General features: G+C 37.0%; 1 protein-coding gene across 28 annotated transcripts in view; it reads right to left on the bottom strand.

The window, feature by feature from the left end:
- Positions 1-2,893: 2,893 nt before the first annotated feature.
- COL25A1 (collagen type XXV alpha 1 chain) overlaps positions 2,894-26,106 on the bottom strand; it is a 505,896-nt gene continuing 482,683 nt past the window's right edge. For 12 of the 28 annotated variants that reach the window (XM_021938691.2, XM_017958948.3, XM_021938693.2 and 9 more), the window contains 6 exons: positions 21,059-21,112; positions 19,152-19,178; positions 18,135-18,188; positions 13,757-13,843; positions 11,346-11,384; positions 2,894-8,093 (listed from right to left, as the gene is read on the bottom strand). In XM_021938691.2, coding sequence (XP_021794383.2) covers positions 8,091-8,093; positions 11,346-11,384; positions 13,757-13,843; positions 18,135-18,188; positions 19,152-19,178; positions 21,059-21,112 — 264 coding nt within the window. In that variant the 3' untranslated portion in view covers positions 2,894-8,090. Of the gene's footprint in view, positions 8,094-11,345; positions 11,385-13,194; positions 13,273-13,755; positions 13,844-13,875; positions 14,276-17,023; positions 17,143-18,026; positions 18,189-19,151; positions 19,179-21,058; positions 21,113-26,106 lie in introns of those variants that run through there. The other 16 variants (XM_009207339.4, XM_003899081.5, XM_021938694.2 and 13 more) reach the window with 13 other exon arrangements.

Below are 26,106 nucleotides of genomic sequence, written 5' to 3'. Positions count from 1 at the left end.
GCAAGACTTCATCTCAAAAAAAAAAAAAAAAAAAAAATTCAGGCCAGGTGTGGTGGCTCGGGCCTATAATCCCAGCACTTTGGGAAGCTGAAATGGGCGGATCACTTGATGTCAGGAGTTCAAGACCAGCCTGACCAACATGGTAAAACCCTGTCTCTACTAAAAATACAAAAAATCAGTCAGGCATGGAGGCACGCACCTGTAATGCCAGCTACTCGGGAGGCAGAGGCAGGAGAATTGCTTGAACCCAGGAGGTAGAGGTTGCAGTGAGCCGAGATCACACCACTGCACTCCAGCCTGGGCAACAGAGTGAGACTCCATCTAAAAAATATATATATATTTATAGAAATCAAATTATATATAAAGTATATATTTATATAAATTTATATATTTATAAATTTATATATTTATATAAATATATATACTTTAAATATATGTATATATATTTTCAATTAGCTTTGGTTATTTTGAGGAACCTGTGCCTTGTCACCTTATGGATGATACAAGTGTGTTACTGATTTTTCTTTTGCTATGAACACCAGGAAGCTCAGAGCCATGCTGGTTGTTTCATTGAATGATACTATGGAGTTTTATATTTTCTTTCTTTTCATTATAACTTTCTTTGTGGTCTTGAACTATGTTTACATCTGTTTTTCCAGGTTCTTATTTTTAAACTAATTTATGTATTTTAAAAGGTTTTTTTTTGGTTTGTTTTTGTGAAACAGGGTATCCCTCTGTCACCCAGGTTGGAGTACACTGGCGCCATCTTGGCTCACTACAGCCTTGATCACCCAGGCTCAAGTGATTGTCCTGCCTCAGCCTCCCAAGTAGCTGGGACTACAGGTGTGTACAAGAATGACTGCATAATTTCTTTTTGCACTTTTTTTGTAGAGACAGGGTTTTGCCATGTTGCTTGGGCTGGTCTCAAATTTCTGGGCTCAAGCAACCTACCTGCCTCAGCCTCCCAAATTGCTGGAATTACAGGAGTGAGCCACTGTGCCTGGCAATAGTGTTCTTTATAAATGTTCTTTTAATTTGTCTTAAATCTTACGGGAAATGAAATAAAAGGATGAATTTATAAATAAAGCCATATTTGCTTTCTTTGAATCATCATTCTCAGAGTGATAGAGGGTATGAGATAGTTAATAGTTGCAGAGAGGTCAGTTAGAAGGTTTCTCCAAAAGTTTAAGAGAGAAATGAGGAAAGTCTAAACTGAGGCTGTGGGATGGGGATGGAGAGAAGGGGTAGATCTGACAGAGATTTAGGAGGCAGAATTGGAGGAACTTGGTGATGAATTAGATGCTGTGCGTGTGAGGGGATGGGTGGGTGATGGAGGTGTGTAGTGTCCAAAATGATTCTGAGGCCTCCACCTTGTTTGCCTGGATGGCAGGTGGGGAAGGTGGCACCATTCATTATGATACGGAAGTCTGTAAGAAAACCAGGGGTGAAGCGGAAGATGATAAGCACCTATGGGACATCCAGGTGGACATGCCTTTATCAGTTGGTCTGAAAGTCAGAAGGAAGTCTGATGAAGACACAAATGTGGTCTTTGTGAGAGTGAATGAGCTCTTCTGGAGAGACCGAATGCATGGCTGAGAAGAGCAAAAGCAGAAGAGAGAATGAAAGTCGGAGCCCTGAGAATCATCATTTAATGATCAGGTAGAGAAGGAAGAGCTGGCAAAGGAAAATAAGACAGAAAAGTAGGATTAAATGACAAGAACATAAAGACTTGAGAACTAAAATGAGCACTGAAGAGGGTGGCAGTGGTCAACTGCATCTGATGCTGCTGGCAAGATCAACAAAGATGAGCGCTAGATCTAGCCATTCCACAGTGTATATACACTTCAAAACATCGTATTTTGCACAATAAATACACACAATTTTATCTTTCAATTACAAAAGCAAAAATAAAAGGTGAGCATTGGGAAGTAGTCTTTTATTTGGGACTTGTAAATAATTGGTATCTTTGGAGGCATTTATTCATTAAATACTTTATATATATATATATAATTTTTTTTTATTTTTTGAGAGTGAGTCTTGCTCTATCCCCTAGGCTGGAGTACAGAGCACGATCTGGGCTCACTGCAACCTCCACCTCCCGGGTTCAAGCAATTCTTCTGCCTCAGCCTCTTGAGTAGCTGGGATTACAGGTGCCTGCCACCATGCCCGGCTAATTTTTTGTATTTTCGGTAGAGACGGGTTTCACCATGTTGTCCAGGCCGGTCTTGATCTCCTGACCTCGTGATCCACCCGCCTCAGCCTCCCAAAGTGCTGGGATTATAGACGTGAGCCACCGCACCCAGCCCATTAAATACTTATTAAGTGACTCTTATGCGCTACAATCTAATCATATACTGATGACCAATTTGATGGGAGGATGGTAAGAGGCAACTAAATGTAAGGTAACTTAATTCACCAAGATGTGAAATAGTGGAGGAAAATTAGGAGGGGAGGCCGGGTGCGGGGTGGCGCACGCCTGTAATCCTAGGACTTGGGGAGGCTGAGGCAGGTGGATCATGAGGTCAGGAGTTTGGGACCAGCCTGAGCAACATGGTGAAACCTCGTCTCTACTAAAAATACAAAAATTAGCCAGATATGGCGGTGGGCATGTGTAGTCCCAGCTACTCAGGAGGCTGAGGCAGGAGAATCGCTTGAACTCAGGAGGCGGAGCTTGAAGTGAGCCGAGATTGGTCCACTGCACTCCAGCCTGGGTGACATAGCGAGACTCCATCTCAAAAAACAAAAACAAAATCAAAAATCAGAAAGTTCTAGTTTTAGAAAATCCCTATAGCTAGGTATGTGCACCAGGTTAAATGATGGGGTTACAATATTGTAGAAGAGTAGAATAAAATTCTTTATGAATAATGTTTAAATCAAAGAAAAGAGGCCAAAGTTTTCATGAACATCAATAAAGCTTTATAACAATACAATTCATTATCATTGTTTGGATTAATATTGTAATAATTACACACTTTTTACATTATGAAAATAAGTCATAAATAGTGTAAAAATAATTCTGAAGATCAACTTCTCACAAACTAGGAACCCTGAAAACAAATTTAAAAAGCAAATAAAAACAAATTGGAAACTGAACACAATGCAATTATCTCCAAACCGCAAATCAAAAATCTTATGCATCTTTTGATACAGTAATGTCAGCTGGAGAAAGTACAATGAAATTAAAGTAAAAATTGAACAGGGAGAATTCAATCTTTCAATTATTTACACTACTAAGATAAACAGGTTTGTGCCATATTTACAGTGATAAGACACAACACATTCTTAGAATAATCAATTATATGAGACTGGCCCACAAACATTTAAAAAAATATGCAGTGTAATGCTTGCCAAAATATTTTTTTTTGCATATTTCACTTATGTTGTATTTATGTGAGTTTTTGGCAATATAAAAATAGCTGCACATAGAGATGAACTTTAAAATGTAAAAAATACAAATAAAAATATAATATTTTCTAAAGAAAAATCAGATACATCTTTTAAAAATGTTATTAAATTGAATGAAACATTTACAACAGTATAAAGAATACTCACATAAATGTCAACAGTATGTAAGACATTCTTTTGTGAATCCAATTCATTAATATTTCTGAGATAGGTGAGAATATCAACTACATTTTGAGAAATGTGGTACTTTCTTTGTTAAGTTGTTAATAAATCACGCATAACTGTTTAGGCTGAAAAAAATCTTCCCATTCCCAAAAGGACAGTTCTTTCAATAAGCAGCACAGGCAATTTTATACATTTAAATATTTTGAAATGAAAAAAGTCATTAAAGTGTTTATTAGTATTGGGTTAGCAAAAACCAAACTCCACTAAAAATTTAAGTTAGAGGAGTGTCCTGCTGTGTCAACTTTATGTTGGCAACAAATCTAGCCAACATAGATATCCCAATAAAAATGGGAAGAAGTAGGGACTGACAGTCCTTCTAGTCTAAAACAATTTAGCATAATCATAATTGGTCAAGCTTGTTAATTCCACTAGGGATGTATGATTTTAATAGCCAGAATCACAATAATAGTCAGATTGTTCTTACTTATTTTTAGAAAGATAAGATAGGGTTCCTAAGGACTTAACTTCCAAGAGATAGCAGGAGCTTTTGTTTTTACAAATTAGAAAATCCTATTTTTTTGAAGTGCGAAATATTAATATAATTTGATTATTAGGAAATAAGAAAAAACAAGATTTCAAATATTAGCATCTGTATGTTGCTTATGATCACTTATTAGAAGATGTTAAAATACCACCAAAGTATAGCCCAATTCTGGGTAAGACAATATATCGTGGGGAAAGAAAGGATAACAAATTATGTTAAGTGTTCATGCTTTGATAGTAACATTAAAAAAAAATAAACCTTGGAAATTAAGCACATTTCCTAAGTGATAAAAATACAACATATCAAAGACAATTTTTCCATTGGTACTGACATGCTGATTTGACAGTTTTCTAAACTAGCATATATATCTGTCTATATAGATAAAGGACATGTAGTATAAACTACTTGATGTGTAAGTTCTTGCTGTCCCATCAGAACATCGTATGCACAGAACGTAAATTTAAAAACAACACCTTTCTTCTAGTAGGAATTATATATTCTAATGTCCTCTATAAAATCACATGAGAAAAAAAAGTCCTCCAAGACTGCTTTTACTAATGAAAAACAAAAACTGAAAGAAAAAATTAGGTATATTTGTGCACTAAGTACTCTATAAGGTGTGTGCAGACTTCTCTAATGCTAGTTTTGTCATGTTTCATCAAATCATATAAACTAAAAGATGAGTGAATGAAAAAGATGAGACACATGAAAGTAGATAAAGGCATATGATGTATGAAATGACTATGAAAGAGGAGGATCCATGATCCGAGTAAACACACATCATCCATCTATAGGTACACTGTTTTGTTTTACATTAAGAAAGCCTGGTCATTGGACCATAATTATAGCAAATTCATGAACTTTAAAATAAAATCACACACTAATGATTTAGGAATGCTATTAAACAGGGAAATAAAATTATCCATAGTAGTTGCATTGTCCATAGAGAAAAAGGAAAAGAAATACATTAGCACCAACCAACATACATGAAAAACAATTTTAAATCTAAAACACATATCAATTTGCCATCTTTTAATGTTTTATCAGAAATAGAAACTGACCTTGCCTTATTTCCAATGTGTCTTTCATGTATATTTTCTCAACCCTCTATCCAATAACATACATTAAAGAAATCTTTAAGGAAAGTATATTATCTATCAACACATATCAACAAACACAATTCTTTCATTCATTTAGAAATTATTTAAGAATTCTCTATATTGATGACAAAATGGATGCTTGAAAACATTGTAGTAACCGAAAGTTAAAGATTATCCATTATGGTTAAGACCTAGCAATTCCACTGAACAAGGAGGAGTATCGTCATCCCTTTGTTTTTCCCAAGGAAATAAATGTAATGGAAGTTTATAACCTCATTTAATCATGAAATAAGTCGATGTTGTGAAATCAGTTATAGAGAAAAAACTCAATATACACACAGGACAGAACAGTATTCTTTGAAGGGCTGTATTTCAAAACAAGTTTTTTGTACATAAAGTGTTTTTCTTTTGATGTTGAGGTATCATCTCCTGAAGCTGTGCAAGTTTTAAATAGTGATCCATCTCAATCCACCTCTTTCTACTAGAGAAGCAGAAAAAAAGATAGAAAGGAAAAAATACAGCCACTGGACACTGTAGTTTGTTTTCCTGAAGAGAATGTCGTTCCACCCACTTCAGTTCATTTTTCCAAACCATTTAAGACAAATTGTGTCAGACATTGAGCAATACCTTATCCTAACACCATGCCATACAAGAAATTGTTAGAAAATGCCCTCCATTATTTTCAAAATGCTAAACTGGTTTAGGGGTGTGGAATGTTACCAGAGATGTTACCAATTAGACTGATCTAATAGTTTAAACATCTTTCAACTTTAAAAATTTAATAGAAAAAAAAAAGAAGATGCCATTTTGTATGACCGTGATTTGGTTACATAACATAAATGAGATCATGAGGATTTTAGGTTTCTTGTCTTATGGTTATATCTTAACTATAAGCCAGTGATGAGTTAATTTCCCTTCTGGTGGTGACACCTATGCGTGAAACTAGAAATCTTCCCAGAAGATGGCATCGAGTCAGGAGAGAAATTAAATTCTCTAATGGGCTGAAAGGGTGCCTACTCCTCATTGATAATGTTTCTTTTAATGTAACACTTCCACTTAGAATAAGCCATTTCAAAACATGCTACCAACTCTTTACTGTGCAAAGAAATGTTCCGTCTAATACGTTTAGGTAAAGTTTGAGCAAGTAGATGAAAAATACTCTCTTTATGGCAACTATATTTCACAGCTTTCTGAGATCTTAGATTTGGTCTGTGGATATGAGGATAAGACAAACATTTAGAAATGTTAAAAAGAAAGAAATCTAAATACAGACAAAACTTAAAACCATAAAAACAGAAATTAATATTATCAAATGTGACAAAATCTTGGCTTTATATTAACTGATAATCTCCATGTACGTTACATTCATCATGTAAAGAAAGTCAAAACATACTTAAAAATGTGTAACTTTCATGCTTTACAATGATTAGACTGAAAGTGGAGCTTATTTTATACTCTATCCAATTATCCAAAACAAGAGAGAAGTTAGTAAAAGGTCATTTTGACCATCGGAGCCAAATTATTATGATTTGAAGTCTTCTTAAAAAAATTGTTCAAAACATATGTGACAAAAACTGAAATGAATATTTTTTCAATATTCCTGGGACTAAAGAAAGAAAAAGGAAAAAGCATTAAAAAGAATGAAAAATACCTTTCTGTTTCTCAAACTTTGTAGGAAATGTTTGACATGGGTTGGATCTTTGGAGGAAGGAAAGCTCTCACAACAACTTTGGCACAGATGTCCCAGTAAGCTCTCCTACATCATCAGGAAAGGTGATTTTGGCTGATCCCTTCTCAGAACATGTTATTTCTTCAGTAACCCAAGTTTTGGTGGGATGCACATCCCTGTTTCCTCAGGGACAAGGGCTCCCATTCCAAGAATCTCCTATTCCAAAAGAAGCGCTGTGCCTCTGTCATTTTTAAAAGCACCCATATTAACACTTGCTGAAATTCAGTTTATTTATATATATTTTTTAAGTCTGGTTCTGCATGTTTGCATTTGTAAACCTCTTTCCTACTTGGTCACACGAGAGACAGTGCTGGAGGCTGAATCGGTCCTCTTCCCGTGTCTTCACTGCCAAGGGCAGCCCAAGGAAAACTGGCGGCAGCAACAGGCTCAACCCCTTCGTATTTCAACCAAAGTGGCCACGTGAGCCCACAATACTGGAAGCTGAAGATCTGCAGTCAGGACTGCAACTCCCTCAAAATACAAGACAAATTGTGTGTGTGCTCTCCACCACCTTATCTCTTTTTGGCAATAAGCCATGGTGTAACCCCCTTGAGATGACAAAAGGAATAAAAGCTCAGATGTAATCAAAGGACTTGTGATCAGCATGCTAGCATCTGAAGTTGCACAGCAAGCAGGTTTGGCACACAGTCATGCTTTTTTAGTCAATTTCAATGGGTAGTGTAGGTATGAGTCAACGCCAACACAAAAGGTGAATAGGAATGTGATAATCAACTCTCAAATCAGTCAGTATAGTACATTTTCATAGCTTTGAGCCCATATTTGGTCACCATTTCATGTAAACTATTTCATGGCACTTTTTGTCCATGCAATTAGCAAGCCCGAAGAAGGAAAATAGCTAGTACAATCAATCATTATCTACCACTGATTTGTCCATATAAATACGTATCTTCACATAAGATAAAGAGATACTGATCTATATTTTTTGCAGGTTTCTCACTGATTTCACAAATTGCCCAATTTCAGATGTAAGTGGAGTAAAAATGGACATGTATACTATTGCCAGCAGGAAGAAGCAGCCCTATGTAAACATATCTCAGACTTGTAAAATCTGCAATTCAGTTTTCAACTATAAATATTAAAAGAGGACCATTATATACACAACTTCATGCTTGAAAGGTTAGATTCATCACTGCAGAAAAAGACAACAAAAACATAAATACATGGAATTAGTAGTCTTGAATTAAAATTTTAAAACAATATTTATTTTAAGAAAACTGGTAGAACCTTGAATAGAGTCTATAAGCCAACTGACTGGCTACCAATGAGCCAATTGATTATCTGATATGTGTGCTATATATTACTTTCTAAACTCCAAGATGTCACGGCAATTTCCATCTGAGGTTCATTCCACATTTTTCCTTTGCCACTGAGAATTTTAGGGTAAGTGTTTTGCTCAGTAACTGTTCTGGGAAAGCAGAAAATTAGGATGTTTATCACATATGTATGACAATTAAATTTAATTCTGTATTTGTAAGCTACATAATCTTCTGCAAGCATTACAATACAACTGTGGAAAGGGCTGAGGACTGACCTCGATAATGTTGTTTACTTCACCAACACCTGACTCTAATCCTCTATTCTTCAGTTCTTGGTTCCTCCTTCCTTTTGCAAGCCTTGCCCACTGTGAATGTTATGCAAGGTAGACCTGCCTGCTCTCAGGCCTTCAATCTGTATTACAGGTTCCATTGTAACCTAAGGCACCACAGATTTCTGGTTTCTCACCTCTCTCTCATAGCAGTCATAATTACTAAGGTTTTCCTAGAACTGCATCAAGTCAGAGGTCTGAGGAACAGAGGTCTTTGAGATATACACTTACAAAGCAAATCTTAGAGACATCCTTGACATTTACTCAAAGAAAAATCAGTAAGTAGAATGTACAGACAAGGAGAATAACAGAGGTCTCTTCATTCACCCTCCACAATGCATGGAGTCATCTTTAAGTTTATTTATCAACATTTGTTTTTCTCTATTCAAGGAAAATAGATGCTCTACTAGGTGTGCTTTGGAGGCTGCTTTCTAATCTTCAGAGATGGAGTTCACTCAATATTCTTGCCTGTCATGCCAATGCCAAAAAATGTGTCTATAGGAAGCACTCCTTTTTCCAAACCCTCACTTATCTCTCTTAACTCTTCCTGTGTTGGTAAATTTAGAAAACAGAACTATATCTAGAAAGAAAACTAATTTAAACAAAGATGAAATAGTTTTGCATGTATAAATCATTGAGAGGAGCATAACCAAGAGGAGGTGGTAATCAGTGATTTATATGACTGCCACAATTTGAATTTTAAGTCAAGTAAACATTTGCCACTGTGCCCTACAGCCTAATAAACACAGCAGTGTTCAAAAGGGTGATAACACCCAAAATAGGACTCACTAAAAGCAATCCGCTGACCTTATTTTAAAAATATAATTTTAAAAGTAATTTTTATTTGACTATTTTATATCACAGCTAAGTTGACCACATAAGAAATTTGAGAACGTTTTCATTTTCTAATTGTTTCTTTCCTTTCTGGGGATGGGTGGGAGAGGTTGATCAGAATGATTTGCATTTGTGTGTGTTGGGTGGATGTGGTAAACAATACTAAAGTTTCATGATTCTTATTCTTTATATAAGATGCTAGATTCATAAGATCTTTAATCTTCTGTAGCATATAGTGTCTATTCTGTGGAAAAATATGTATTTAAAAGGAAAATTTCTGATTTTCTAATAGTATTCATATTACTACCAACTTTGGCCATTTCATGAACCAAAAAGATGATGAGTTCTTTGTTGCCATTTAGGGGTATAAACCCCTTTAAAAAGGCAGTGATTCAGAGGTGGCTAAGAACGATTGTGAACCCAAGTTCTGAGTGGTGTCAGAAGGCTGGATAAAGCAAGCCTACTGCATCTCCGCTATGTGAAGTGTGCTAATGGTTGGTTTAAAAAATCATTACACTATTAGATTACAGGGCAAAGGTTAGAGAGTAAGTGGTAATTCCAGCTCAAGATGGTATTAAAAATTCTGTGAACGGGGGTTATGATAGGGGAGGGATAGTTTTCTCAGGTGAAGAAGAATATGATGATAGGTCCATTTTCATGAGACCCACTTGACCCTGTATGTGATCAAGCTAATTATCTGACAGGCTGAAAGTGGAGTATGGGAAGCTACTAAATAAATGACGCTACTGAGAGAGGTTTTACTTTCTCTGGTCAAGTAGGTGAAATTGATTAAGAAAGAGAGTGAGTTATTCAGGATTTTCTCACCATGGAGTTGCTAAGGTAAGATGCAACTAAGAGAGTCAGGTTTCCCATCTTTCTGCATTGCTACATAGTTTTGCTGTAATGTTGCTAATGAAGCATGCCTGTCCAAAATTACTGAAGAAGCCACAAGGTGCTGGAGAAAAATATTTCAAAATGATTGAAGCATCTTGTGCATTTTCTCAGCCCATTTTTACATGCTTGGAATGCTTTTATCCTTCAGTAGCATGTGCACAGCCTTTATAATTAGATCTTCACCATTACTGCATAAAGGTTTGGTATTCTCTGAATAGCACAGCTCATTCGGATGATATCTTCCTTGCTTACAGTTTCACTGTTGCTTTCTATTGTTTCTCTCTCCCTCTCCTAGTTGTGTTACACACTAGTTCTGTGCTCTTGGAAGGTCCTTGACCTCTCTGAATTTGTTTCTTCATCTGCATCACTGAGGGTAATAAGACTTTTTGGGGTCATTGTATGGATTCAATGAAATGATATTCTCTATATGAAAAGGCTTATCATACAGCCTTTGCACATAGAAGGTTCTCTATAAAAAATAAACTCCATTCCTCACTGAATACACACACAGTGACTATGGGCAGTCATATGAAGAGGCTAGAATAAACTGATTCATAAAGGACACCACTTAAATTTAATTCAGTTTCTCCTACATAACTCAAGACATCATTAAACAAATGATGCTTATATTTTTCTGCTTTCTCAGCTCTGTGACTATATTGACAGGGTTCTACCATGTATTAGCATGTTTGTCTGTGTAAGTAAGTATAAATAGAAGAAGAATCACAATTGAGAATAGGTTTAAACATTAGGAAGACAAAGATTTTGAGAGACAAGTAAAACGTTATCAGGGTGCACTGCCCCTTTCCATTCCAAAGAAAGGATTAGATAGGGAAGGTTCCAAATTGCAATGTTTGCTAAGAATTGCGTTAGCTGATCAGTTTAGGAAGAAATCAGCAGTAAATATACTGATCAAAAGATATTCTGGAGATGAAATCTTTTGCTTTTTAATATCCAAACAACTCTTCGCAATGTCACATCCAAAGGTCTGTTCTGAATGGAAAAGGCTAGTCCAGGTTAAGAGAAAGGGAGAGTGCTTCTTTTGAGAAATTATTCAGTAAAGCCTACCTTTTGCCAACAGCCAGGCATGGGTAAGCCATCTGGCCCCTGTTTTAAAGAGAAGAAAAAGAATTCCTCAGGCTCCATAAGAGTGATTAAACTTCATAATTCACATGCTCAGAGGCTTAAAAATAAATTTCTACCCATTAGTGGCTTTGGTCATGGGCATCTTTTACTAATTAGCAACTCCCAATATATTATCCAGTGTTAGGTAAAATAAAGAAAATTCAAATGTTTTCCAGAGTGAGTACACATTTTGAAAACACATAAAGTATAGAAAATGTTATGCCTAATTTTGAAAAAGCAATTTACAAAGCATAGTGCTCTATTCATATCTATATTTTTAGATAATAAATCTATACTCTTAATTTCATTAAAACAGGTCTCGCTGGTATCTCTATTAAGTAAACCGAAATAACTTATCTTCCTGGTCACTATTAGACTATGGCTGAATTCATGATAATGATGAATAATCAATGATAAACCATTTCTATCTGAAGTTTGTAGCTCTTCACATGCCAGTATTTTTCACTTTTCTATACTGAAAGTAAATACAGCAGAACATAATTGAATTAGAAGACAAGCAGCCTATCTACATTTTTATGATAAAATATTATCTAGAACATTCATCGATTTCTCTATTTAAATTATTCAGAAGTTAACAAATTCTGAATAAAATAAGAGGTTCCTAAGTGTGGCAAAATGTATTTTAAAGTGTATGCATTCTTCAGATACAAATGATACAAATAAGGCAGGAAGAATTGGTACATCAAGAGGGCATGCTTCTACTTTTCCCCTGACAAAATGATCATAAAATATGATTTATCATCAATACCAAGCAAACAAAGAACTAGGAACTTCATATTGAGATTTTCTAACTATAATCACTGACTGCTTAATTTTTAAAAATATAAATACAATCTCTTAAAGAGAAATATAAATTTATCTTTAAAGAATCATGCTTATACCTGAAGAATAATATAAGAACATGCAGACCAGTATAACCATCAATGCAAACATTAAAATTTTTATTTATACCTCAGAAAATATGAATATACTTTCATTTTAAATGTAAAAAAAAAGAACACTTTTGAAAAGCTTCATAAAATATTTGGGAAAAACTGGTAATGCCAGATTGGTACAAGGAGAAGGTTCAACCAGCAGAATTTTAGATTTTAGTATCAGGAGGATTTTGAGTTCATGCCAATGGAGATAAGGGAGTTTGGTCTACTTTAGGAAAGTGAGTTTCAAAAGGAGAGACCATTAAATTGAAAAGGTTATGTGACAAAGAAGAGGGTTGGGGCTGCAGACTCTTATCATCTTTAGAAGCTCAGAGAAGTTTGGTCCTCTTCTCTGTGGTCTCTTAAAGCATTCTCTTGAATTGGTTAACACTTGACAACAGAAGCTGAATTCCGTAGGTTGGGCCTTATTTACAGCCTGATAGAAATATAGCGAAAAAGGCAGAAATACCTTTATTTGTTTTGGAGAAAAAGAAAAAAAGTCAAACTTAGGTGGAAAACCAAAAGCTATGGTCCAGCAGTGTCTTTGCATCAAATATTTTCATATAATTTTACTGTAATCTTTAAATATTTATGGAAAAAATTAATATTCCAAAGAACACAAAAAAGGTGGTCATGTCAGTTGTGAGAACAACATCAGGAGATTAATTTGCATTCATTGATAGAAACGCGTGCTTGCCCTCTGACTCTGCACGGTGGCAGAAGGAGCCTGTTCATGCACATGCATGTAGTATGTTTATCATGTAAAGCTTGCCCAGAAAGCACCACTTTACACTGATAGAGATGAACATGTAATAAAGGAACTGCATGCAGGGTGGTAGGAAAGAGAAATACTGTACCAATTGGCAAGGGGCATCCAGCCCATCCAGGCCAGGCTGGCCTGGCTCCCCTTTTTCCCCCTTAACGCCACGGAATCCCTGTTTGTAAAGATTAACTGATAATGTTACTAACACAAGAAATCACTTAAGCACAAATTCTGCGAAAGAAGTAACTACAACAACAAAAGGCTGGGAGAGGAGCAACTCTGAAGGGAAAAGTAACATCCAGTGAAGTTGGACAAAGTAAAATGGAGGGAGACATATTCCTACAACAGGGGCTTGTTTGAAAACAGTGGCCTCTCTTTGGAGGGGTATGGAATAGTGCCGGTTCCTTTCGGATCTTACATTCAGGTTCCAGTTGTGCCGTGATATTTGGGGGTTAAGAAACCAGGCAGAGCTAGTGGCCAGAGATGAGATATGGAACATATCAGGATAACTGTGATAAGTGTTTCTGGGTATCTTGAAGTCCGTGTTAAATGACCCCAATCAGAAACCCTCCTGTTACGGATCCCTCCAGCTTGCTCTTCTCCCATCTGATCCCCTCACACAAACATCTGGAGACAGTTCCAGGAGTCAGACATACCAACGGGCAGGGTGCATCTAATCCAGGAGCACCCTGTTCTCCTTTCTCCCCTTTAGGGCCCTTTTTGCCTTTCTTTCCCTTTTCCCCCTGTGGATACAAGGGTTTAAATAAAAGACAAATTTTATTTGGGGGGAAATAATGGTAATTCAAAAGATGGTTTAGGTAAGAAAATTCTGGAAGGGCATTTACCACTGTTTCTGATTTAGGTAAGGCATGATATTATAAAAGCTAATACTTTCAGAGTGACAATGGATTCTAGGCAGGGGCATGTGGGATTTTATTTAAGATACTCAACAAGACAGAAGGAGGCTTAAAAGCTGATACATCAGAAGTGCTAACTTAGACCACAATGTCACAGTCATGAATTAGGTGTCTGAGTCACAGATCCTGTGAGGATGACAGGTACCAAAAGCATTGAAGCCAGCCAGTGGCAGATGAAGTTCAGGGAAATAATGGATACTTCACTCAATTTTCAATACCTGTCACCTTTCTTTTTTCTAATCCTGTAACAGATGAAAGCTGCATTGAACCAGAGGAAAAGGAAAGAATGTTAACAGTGTCTAGTTCTTTGAAATGTATCCAACTTTATGATTGATATTACTTGTGTAACTCTCATTCAAAAATATTCAATGTCTTAAAATATGCTATTTCTTTTAATATTTTTTTATATCCTTTTGTTACAGCAAAACATTTTTTTAAAAGAAACTAAAAGCAAATACTTTCCTTATTAAGTCAGGTAACAAATGTTAAAAGTGCTAATAGTTTGCAGCAATGCCAACTGGAGAAACCGACTTATTTATAAACCTAGGGATCTTCTTTAATTCACTCTCTTACTGATCTCATGCCATGTATTTACAATGGTAAATGAGTTTCCAGCTTACTCATAATGTGACAAAAGCCAAAAAAAAAAAAAAAAAAAAAAAAATCTGTTCAGGAGAGGAAAAGCAGCTTGGACTCAGTAAAATGAGGTAGGCAGGATAATTACATAGTGGGAATGTAGATATGGAAATTAGTATTTAGGAATCAAGGTAAAGGTTGTGGGAAATCTGCATGGATCATAGGGCCAGAGGAATTAAGGAAAGGAGGCAAAAGGAGGAGAAGGAAGGAATGCACCTCAGCTGTTTTATATTAACATCAATATCTCTGCATATTTATAGACAGGGAGTTAGTGCCGTGCAGAATTCAAAATACTATACAATACATACTTAAAGAAATGTATTCATTCTGCAATCAGGATGGGAGTTACAATAAAACTGAATAATCTCTGAAGCAAAGCAACATGAATATTGAAAGGTGAAAAGAGATACACATAACAGAAATATATGAGATGTGCATTCAAATTAATACATTGATTCTGACAGCATGAGCAAAAGCTCTTCATTTATCTCCTGTGTGCCAAAAAGATTGCATCAGAAGGCTCAGAATCAAAAACACTTGGATTTCTTGAATATGGGGCAAAGAGACATTCTCTGTGGCTTAGTTGATCATGATCAAAGACAATGATGACCCCAGAAGCCAGGGTGAAATGAGAGCAGTTGTGATAGGAAGTAAGATGGGAGGAACATTCAGAAGTAAGTTGGTCACTCACTCAAGATGGATCAACATCCTTCCTTAATAAATCACTTCAGTACCATGAGATAAAACTGATGTAAACTCATTTGGGTGAGCTCTTCCCTCCCAGAGGGCAGTGGACTCTTCTTCACATAGGTGTGTCTGAGACCGGTGTGTTGGGTATTATTACTTTGGAATTCAATTCATTATTTGATTGGTAAATCAACTCAGATTAACCACTCAACAGAAAAATGTTGTCATATGAATGTTATTGTGCCAGACTATAGGAATCATTTTTCAGTAATATTTTAGTGAGCCTCAAGCTTTACGGAAAAGAAACACTACAGTATGAAGAATAACGTGCCAATGTTATTATTAGTCAGCATTGTTTTGTAATATGTACTGATTCCCCATGCAATACAAAACCATGTCATTGTGGGTATGAGTACATGAGAGTTCTTGATAACTTTTATTTCCCATGTCAAATAATTATATACATGAATTATTCTCATTTAGAATCAATTTTTGTAAATTTAAAACTTCTAATCATGGAAGCTGAACATGGAAATATTTTGTATGGGTGATTAACATTATTCTGAGGATCAAGTTTCTAGCTTTTATGCTTTCCTATGCTGTAATGCTGGTAATTTCTTTCTCGTAAACATGAGTATCCTCCTAATGGTTTTTTTTTTTTTTTTTTTTTTGAGACAGGGTCTCACTCTTGTTGCCCAGGCTGGAGTGCAATGGCGTGATCTTGGCTCACTGCAACCTCCGCCTCCGGGGTTCAAGCGATTCTCCTGCCTCAGCCTCCCAACTAGCTGGGATTATAGGCACCCCCACCACCCCCAGCTAATTTTTGTATTTTTAGTAGAGACAGGGTTTCGTCATGTTAGCCAGGCTGGTCTCAAACTCCTGACCTCAAGTGATCCACCCATCTCAGCCTCCTAAAGTGTTGGGATTACAGGAGTGAGCCACCGCGCCCGGCAGTAATATGTTTTTGCGTGATTAAGATTTTAGACTCATATAACCCATTAGGTAAATATAAAATGCATATATATATATATATGTTTTTGAGTTTTTTTAGAGCCAGAGTTTTGTTCTGTCACTCAGGCTAAAGTACAGTGGTGTGAGCATAGCTCACTACAGCCTCAAACTCTTGAGTTCAAGTGATCTTCCCACCTCAGCTTCTGGAGTAGCTGGGACTACAGGTACACACCACCATGCCCCACCATATTTTTTTATTTTTTAGCAGAGCTGGGAGTCTCACTAGAGATGGGTTGCCCAGGCTAGTGTTAAACTCTGTGCCTTAAGCAGTTCTCCTACCTTGGACTCTCAAAGCACTGGGATTATAGGCATGAACCACTGCACCCAGCCACATATCATCTTTAAAACACACTCATCTTGGGCTGAAAGCTTATATGCACAATTTATCTCAAAACACATATATTTTATAGTCAGAATTTATAATTCAGAATAAAAGAATTTTTTATACCTCAGTTTTCTTGTTTGTGAAGTGGGGAAAATAATGCCAACTTCGGGGGTTGTTATGAGGATTAAAAGACTTATCATATGTAAAGCCCTTGGGAAAGCACATAATGCTCAGTAAATGTGATGATACTGGTGATGATGACGGGGCTTTCAGAAAACCACTTACGCGGGCTGTCTTACCAACGGGTGGGGGGAGAGTCTAAGCGATGCTTAAGGCCTAAAACTTACACCACAAGCTTAATAATCTTCTTTCTTTGACAACTCTCATTTAGCCTTGCTTGTCAACAGCTATGAAGGTCACTGTCCAAGAGACTTGATAGGGTTAAAGAGAGCAGGGAGAAATTAACCTGAGAAATATAACAGGTTTAAATTTGTACTGTGAAATATAGTTTCAGCCACTTTAAGATTTTCACTATTCTATTGAGGGATTGAGTTTTTGATGGCTTCTTTTGTTGTGTCCAACGTAAAAAATTCTCCTTAGATCTACTACCAGGTAAAAGATCTACTACCAGGCAAAATACTGAGAAAGGAGTGGTGGGGGAAGAGAGAGAGAGAGAGAGAAGGATGGAGGGAGGGAGGGAAGGAGAGAAAAGAAACAGAGGAGAGGAAAGGAGGGAAGGGAGGAGAAAAGAACAAAGGAGAAGAAAGGAAAAAATGGCTTTTAAAATCCATAATCCAAACTTTTCTTTTCAAGTCACAAAACCATATTGCCTGATATTGGGTCCTAAAGACAATGGAGCTGCTGGTTCAGAGATAGAACTTCAAAATCAACCTCATAAAATACACCAATATCTCCGTTTTAAAAATCCCTGTTGCTCTGAACCTGAAAGTGGCAAGTCCTAGTCCTGCGTAGTGAACTTACTGTAGTTTATCAGTCACACTGCTTCTCCTCCATTTTCAAATAAAAAATATCAAGGAAAACATATCTCCATTTCTCTACTGGGAAGTAGTGAAGACAAGTGAGATGCTGGCTTTGCAGGGTTCAATGAGCTCTGCCAAATACCATTGCAGATTTGTGCCATTTAATTTTACTTTTTAAAATAATTTTTTTCAAAAATACTTTACTTTTCAATAAATTGGTGTCAGGTGGTTGAAAAACTGTAGCCTGAATATCTGGGGATAATAATTTTTTCTTCTATGCCAGGCAGTGCCCTTACTCTGGCAGCACAGCCTTCTTCATTCCTCTCTGAAGACCTGATTCCTTAAATCAGGCATCAGTATGTTTTTGGAGCACAGGATGCAAAAAGATTAAGTGTCAAATGGAATCACACAAGCTGAACAGCAAAGCAGACAGCAGGAGAAGAATCAAACAAGGTATATGCTGGGATGGAGAGGTTACCTTTTCTCCCTTTTCTCCTAGATCGCCCTTCTCACCCCGTGGACCAGGGAAGCCCTGTAAGATAAAAAGAAAACCAAAAAGATCTATTGGTGTAATAGTGGCAAAATCATCTAGAAACAAATATTTTAGGATTTTACATTTCTGAACTTAAATATAACACAAAATGGCTCACCAGTCTTAAGACTGGTGAGATAATAAAGCAGTGCTTAGAAATGTAAGTTTTCTAATGTCTCAATTATCTACACACAACAGGTTGCTTGCTTTTTCTTTTAAGACATAGAGAGTAGAAAGAATATCAGGATACTAGTTTGAATTCTTGGAAGTTCACTGATTTGTGCAGATTTGGGCAAATCACTTACCTCTCTGCACTTTAGTCCCTTGACTGTAAAATGGGGTTAATGATATCCACCAGACAGCTGTTGTGAATGTTAAATGTGGTGATGCACTACAAAGTACCAGAATGATGCCTGCCCATAACAGGTGCTCATAAACAGTAACTAGTATTTGTATTACTTTTGGTATTCTCATTATTCATGTAATACAGGATGAGCAGTGATTGTGTCTAGAGGCATTTGCTTTTGACATTCTCTATTTTCACAGAAACATATTAGCATAAGATATATAGGGACTAAATGCTAAAGGAAAAAAATACTGCCTAACTGCTTTGAGGAAAAAAACATATCATTCTGTAAGGATAGCATGTGAGAAGTATGTTGATTTTATGCATATTTTTCATAAATAGGTCATACTGATGTTAAGAGTATCCTCAACTTGGGAAAGTATTTTGAAGTGCCACTATCCACTACTAGTTATTAATTTTATACAAGATAATTGTGTTTTTTTGCTTTTCTGTTTTATCTCATGCAAACACTACTGTATATTGCTGTTTACATGCACAGCAATATATGTTCTATGCATACCTATATGCACAGAAAATAAGTATTCTTTTTGTTATGGATGATGGAGACCATCAACATCTATTATAATAGGATGATGTTTATTGTACTTATTACTTACATCAAGACCAGGCTCTCCATCTTTCCCCTGCCAAAGAACCATAGTAGCTACATTAGTGTTTCTAAGTTTTATGAATAGATTATAGATTTATTTAAGGCTGTCTGAACATGCAACACTAGTACTAGAACAACTACTTCAGAAATGTGAAAAAGATTCTCATTTGGATTAGTGACTGTTAGTGTTGCAGTTAAGTGTCATGAAAATTTTATATGATATATTGGGTTAAATAGACTAATATTCTGCTGGTGTTTAAGGCTTGGTAGCTAAGTTATCAGTCCAGGAGTTACACTGAAAGCAAAAATACTGTTTAGTTGATTAGTGACTGTTAGTGTTAAAGTTAAGGGTCATGAAAATTTTATATGATATATTGGGTTAAATAGACTAATATTCTGCTGGTGTTTAAACCTTGGTATCTAAGTTACCAGTCCAGGAGTTAAGTTAAAAGCAAAAATACTGTTTAGTTGAATTAAAAACATACCAGCACTAATAGAGGATATGAATCAATGCTACTTTAATTCGATAACTTAGTAGTTAGCTCACAAATGAGTAAAGAATGTAGAAATACAGTTTTAATTTGGCTAGATGTGCATACCATGTACGAAGGGTGTGAAGATTGCAACTGAAAAGCTGTTTTTAAGTAAGCTTTGTAAATGAATAATCCCCAAATATTTTTTTAAAAGTCGTAAGACTGTTAGGCAAGAATGATAAATTCACTCCCATGGTGCAGATTATCATGGTGATGACCCTATTGTGTCATAGTATGGATCCATCCAAAGTTCACGAAAGGCTACTTTGATTCCATCAATTAGATTTTGAAACCTATTTCAAAATCAGCTTTTTTTTTTTTTTTTTTTTATTTAGCACTGAGGTAATCATGGACTATGTTTGTTATTTCAATTCATAAAAAGCATGTGGGAGATATGGAAAGGTTAAAACCCTTAATGCAACATACGCTTCTACTGTCATCCCACCCTATCTTAATGAATCAATTATAATCATTCCCAAGATGATATTTTTAAAGCAAATCAGAGGTCTCAATATGAATTCTGTGTAATTAAGAATTTTCAGGCCAGGCACAGTGTCTCATGCCTATAAATCGAGCACTTTGAGAGGCCGAGAAGGGCGGATCACTTGAGGTCAGGAGTTTGAGACCAGCCTGGCCAACATAGTGAAACCCCATCTCTACTAAAAATACAAAAATTAGCTGGGCGTGGTGGCACACATCTGTAATCCCAGCTACTCGGGAGGCTGAGGCAGGAGAATCGCTTGAACCTGGGAGGTGGAGGTCGCAGTGAGCCAAGATCACGCCACTGCACTCCAGCCTGGGCAAAAGAGCAAGACTCCATCTCAAATAATAATAATATTTGAGATGTTCTATGTTCTGAAGATCATTTGTCATCATAGTAATTTAGAAAGTCAGAAACATCAAGTCGTCATAAATATCAATGTAATTTGGGGAATACTTTTTACTAGCAAGAGTCATTTTAGTAAATAGTCTATAGGAACAGATAAAGTCTGAAGAAGGCTGTTTTCAATGAAGCTTCTACAGCCATTTTTGGATCCAGTGACCTTCCAAGGAAGTACCAGTTATGAGTGTCCAGTCAGATGACGTAGGGAGGGCATCTTCTGACAGGATCCTGTTCTCGGGTTAATAGTTTATTCTAGAGACAGACTCTGATCCTGTCAATCTCGTGAAGTGCCTGGATATGTGTCTGTACATGATAAGAGGGTGAGATACTGAATATGACCTATTTGTGAAGGACATGGAATTACTGGATTTATAGGTAATGAGTGGATTGCTGTTTCTTCTCTAACATTAGTCTGCCACAAGGGAAGGGTTAACCGTGTCAGTGACTGGTCATCTATGCATGCGGAAGGTGGGGATGTGCATGTGACCGGGAACTCACAGGCAGCCCATAGGGCCCTCTTGGTCCAGGCTCTCCCATAGCTCCTTTTTCACCCTAAAATGAAAAGTAGAAAGTTCACATCATACACACACACCCACATTCACACACTTCCTCTCATGCCCTATGTCTAAAGCCTCTATTTCAAGGACCATTCTATGAAAATCTCAAAGATTTAGGCTCTTACAGAGTCACTGCCAGTGATATTTGGAAAGTAATCCACAGTAGCATCTTTTGCTAAATCACCTTTGAAAGAGGGGCAGCACAAGATTGCCGCTGGCCAGCTGTGCAAAAGCATTTGCATATCTCAGATGCCGTACTTGGGTTTTTTTGGCATTAGTATGAAGCATTTATTTGTTACTAATTATTTTGTTAGCACCTTTAAATGTAAGAATAAAGTGCCATTCTTTTTTGAGACAGGGTCTCCCTCTTTCATCCAGGCTGGAGTGTAGTGGTATGATTACGGCTCACTGAAACCTTAAACTACTGGGCCTGAGCGATCCTCCCACCTCGACCTCCTGAGTAGCTGGGACTACAGGCAAGCACCACTATGCCCAGGTAGTTTTTAAATTATTTGTAGTGATGGAGGTCTTACTATGTTGTCCAGGCTGGTCTTGAACTCTGGGGCCTCAAGCAATCCTCCCACCTTGGACTCCCAAAGTGTTGGGATTACAGGCTTGAACCACAGTGCCTGGCCTGAAATGCCTTTTCTTCTATCAAAAAACAATTATTCAGGGAAGCCCTTCCTTGATTGCCCACTTCCTACCACCAGCTATATTTTATTTCACAGCCCTTAGACACCAGAAGATGCATAAAGTTCGTGACCTGCTTATTCTCTGCTACCCTCACTAGAATACACACATGAAGGTTCTGGGGCCTCTAGCTTTGTTGTTCCCTATAGCATCCTCATAGCTTAGAATAGTGTTAGGCACATCAGGAAGTGTTTGTTGAATGAATGAGTCAAAGCAAATCTATATAATCATGTACACAGTTTGCTTCCTTTCTGAAAAAGAGGATTTATGTATTTTTTATGTATTTTTTATTCTGAGACACAGTCTTGCTCTGTTGCCCAGGCTAGAGTATAGTGGCACAATCTCGGCTCACTGCAACCTCCACATCCCGGGTTCAAGCAATTCTCCTGCCTCAGCCTCCCGAGTAGCTGGAATTACAGGCGCCTGTCACCACGCCTGGCCAATTTTTGTATTTTTAGTAGAGACGGGGTTTCACCATGTTGGCCAGGCTGGTCTGGAAGTCCTGTCTTCAGGTGATCCACCCACCTGAGCCTCCCAAAGTGCTGGGATTACAGAGGTGAGCCACCGTGCCTGGCCTGAAAAAAAAGGGTTTAAAAACTTTCAACCCCTCTGAATGCTAGATAAGGTAGGTATATGTTATCTTCCTCACTTTCTCTCCAAGTGCTTATTTAAATAGAATAGCTTTCCCCATCTTACGTGATATTCTTGAATGCTTATAAAGAATAAGTATTATTGGAGGTAATCTTGTGAATAGAATAATTGTGATGTTAAAGAAAGGGATGTTCTGTATTTCAAATGGTGTTTTCTGCTGCTGCCATCTCCAAATTGAAGTGTTTGTCAGTATTTAGTATGAAAACTTCAGGAGTAATGGTGATTTTATATAAGTAGCCAAACAGAAAATCTTATCTCCTTTTATCATACCCCTGAAGGAGTTTAAAGGTTAGCAAATCTTTTTTCTTGGCAAAACACCAGGTTCAGCTGATAACAGCGCCTGCAGAGCTACCTGATATGCCTGTGTTTCTCCAGATTCCCATGTGAGCAAATTTCAGGTCCCTGTTGGCATTTTCTTTATCTAAATTTGAGGGGTCAGTGGAACTAATTAACACTGTCACCTACAGGCAATATGGTACAGGTGAGATTACTGAAAATAAATATGATAAAAGCTTAAACTTTTTATTCATTATTACTTTATGGTTATTACTAAAGCAGAAGCAATTGCACTCAGCACAGTGGCCAGATTTTAAATGAAACATTAAACATTTTTTTTAAGAAGGGAATTTTCTTAACTTGTTAAGAGACACCTATAAAAAATATCTACAGCATAGGACTTAATAGTGAAATATCAAAAACAATCCCTTTAAGAATGGAGCAAGGGATGGGTGCAGTGGCTTATGCCTGTAATACCAGCACTTTGGGAGTTCAAGGCAGGAGGATCATTTGAGGCCAGGAGTTTGAGACCAGCCTGGGGACCAAGGTAAGACCCTATCTCTAAAAAAGCAACCAAACAAAGGAACTAGTAAGATGTGTGTGTGTAAGTCTGTGTCTGTCTGTCTGTCTGTCTATCATCTATCTAATCTATCTCTGTGTGTGTGTGTGTGTGTGTGTGCGCGCGCACGCATGCACGCACGTGTAGTGGGAGGTGAGGGTTTTAAGGAAAGATCCACATAAACTGGACTGTGTCTAGTTTGAAATAACTGAAACAACTCCACAGATTAGAATGGGTCTAATTGGAAAAATCTCCATAGATTATTTTGATATAACCATTCCCTTCTCCGCTGAGAATCTTGGCTTTGTCTTATTCTTAAAACAAATATACTATGGCTTATTTGAATAAAGCTGTCACTAAAACAGGTGTCTGTGAAACTCCTCTTCTAGAACAGCCCACCCCCAATAATTACTTCAAGCTATTAACGACAATTCCATTTCTCTTGCCAGTGACTGCCTCAGAAGTGGACAGCTGAACCAGTGCTGGCAAATGAGGTGTCAGGGGCATCAGCCAGGAAGCTCTGGGGAAGCTTCCTCTCTGCTCGGGAAGAGACATGGGGGTAGTCTCTCTGTTCTCTGCTGGTGTCTCACTAGAGAGGATGCTTGGACCACTGTGCCCAGCTTGTCTATGGTCAGAAGACAAAGCCAACATGTGGAAAAGGGCTCCCAAGCAAAACCTAGAGTCCTCCTTTGAATATTTTCTTATATAAAATAATGTATTTCTTTGTTGTGTAAGCCATTTTGAATTTGGGTTCTGTCACTTAGAGCCAAAAAGCATTCTAATGATTCCAGCTTGAAAGCTTTTAGGAATGAAATATTAACACAGGGATTTGAATGTGCAACTCCTTTTCCTGGATTAAGCAATTCCAAAAGTATTTTTCAACCTCTCAAGCTTAATACACTTTATAGAGTTCCAAAGCCAAATGAAGAAATCAGCTAAGGTAGGGAGGATCAGGTGCTTGCAGAGAGGAATATTAATGCTGTCAGTCGTACACTTGAAAATGTTTGAATAACATTGCCTGTCAAATGCATGGTTTCTTTTAGGTTGTTCTAATTTCATTTGGGTTCTTTAATTTGCACGTCAACACTGAGGCATTATCCTAGAACACCTCCCTTTGCTGATTCTGACTTCTTTAAAATTTGAAACTTTTTCGAGAGAATCCAGATGGCGCCTCCATCAATTAACTCTGAGAATCACACTCCAGTTCAGCACTTCCAGTGAGGGGCACTTGGAGAGTACTGATATATGATCCAGTTAAGATAGTTAACATCCTGAGTAAATACAAGAGTAACACTTTACACTGCGCACCATTTGACTGAAACTATGCCTTCAAATTCTTAGCAATTTCATTTGCTCTTCTGGTTAATTCTGCTCCAGCACTGAGACCTGATACTCTTGTGACATTGTGGAGCTATCGGAAGTAGCAGCTGATTTACCACATGGTAAACCCTCTTGAGCCCCAGGGCATTCTGCCAAAAGACTGCCTGAGATTTGCTGCTCCATTTTTAGTACATGGGCTGGGTTTCTTCATACAATGCTTGAAAGCCAATATGCGTCAGCAGCGTTGAGGCTTTTTAGCTTTTAAATATTTTTAATTAAGATGGTCTTCAGAAGTCATTGGTTTGATCTTAGAAATATGACAATTGCACATTCTGATTATACGTTCCCTTAGAACTCATCTCTTTCTACAAGCATTCTTGGATAAAGCCAATCTTCATCACTGTACAGCTTGTACTATTTGTATTATTTTGGCCTCATTCTCTGGTTATTTCCTGCATGCCTTTTTTCTTTCTCTGCAATTAGATTGTAAACTCTTCTAGGTCAAGAAGAATAGCTGCTTTTTTTTTTTGCAGCATTCAGTATATATTAATAAATATTAATAAAAATATTAATAAAAGACGGGGAGATAATTAATCAATTATAATGGTATTTATTATTCAATGTACTGAAGCAAATGAGCAAAATAGGCTTTGCCTAAGTGGGAGGAGAGTGTTTCCATCTCACACTAGCAGTGATACCATGCTTTGCACATCGTAGCATTTGGTAAATATTTCCCAAATGAATGAGATCACTCTACAGAACACAGAATTATAGAGTTGGAAGGTATGTTAAAGAAATGACTACTGGCCCTCTTTTTTTAAAGCAAATTATCCCAGACTGATGAAGTCTATCTAGTTTTTAAAAGACCACAAACTTGCACAGTGAATCATTCCAACATTTTGAAGCCCTCACTATTAAAATACTTTCTTTATATCCTGTCCTGGATGGTAGGGAAATTGATGACATAATTTCACTCAAACACACAAAAATACTTCTAAGATTTCCAAGGTGAGGAAAAGAAATAGTGGGAGAAAAAGAGAAAGAGAGAGAGAGCGCGAGAGAGCGCGAGCATGAGAGGGAGAAGAGAGAAGAAAGTTTCAGGTAGATGACCATTTATCTTCCATTCTGAATGTCTTTTTTTTTTTTCCCCAAAAGATATGGAAACGTGGCCTAGCAATAGAGAGGTTAGTGAAAGGTTTTTGTTTTATAATGCACTGAAATTATTTCCTTATGGTTAAAGAAAAACAGCCTATCCTTTAGCTTTAAAAAAGGGGAGCATGTGTAACTGTGCAGAAAAGAATACTTAGGTTTCATTATTTCCTTTGGAAAAAAGTTATAAGCTACTCTGAATGAGTACAGTAGCTTTATATAAAAGATTATCAACCAGAATACATACTCCTGGAAATTTTAGCTCCGTTGACTTCAACTTTCTGGATGAAGGCCAAATGAAAATATCTTCCTTATGGGTGAAGGAAGAATCATCTGAGCTATTT

This window comes from Papio anubis, chromosome 3, assembly GCF_008728515.1.
Source record: "Papio anubis isolate 15944 chromosome 3, Panubis1.0, whole genome shotgun sequence".
Taxonomy (NCBI): domain Eukaryota; kingdom Metazoa; phylum Chordata; class Mammalia; order Primates; family Cercopithecidae; genus Papio; species Papio anubis.
Note: the sequence above shows the minus strand (reverse complement) of the source record. Positions and strands in the feature narration are given on the sequence as shown.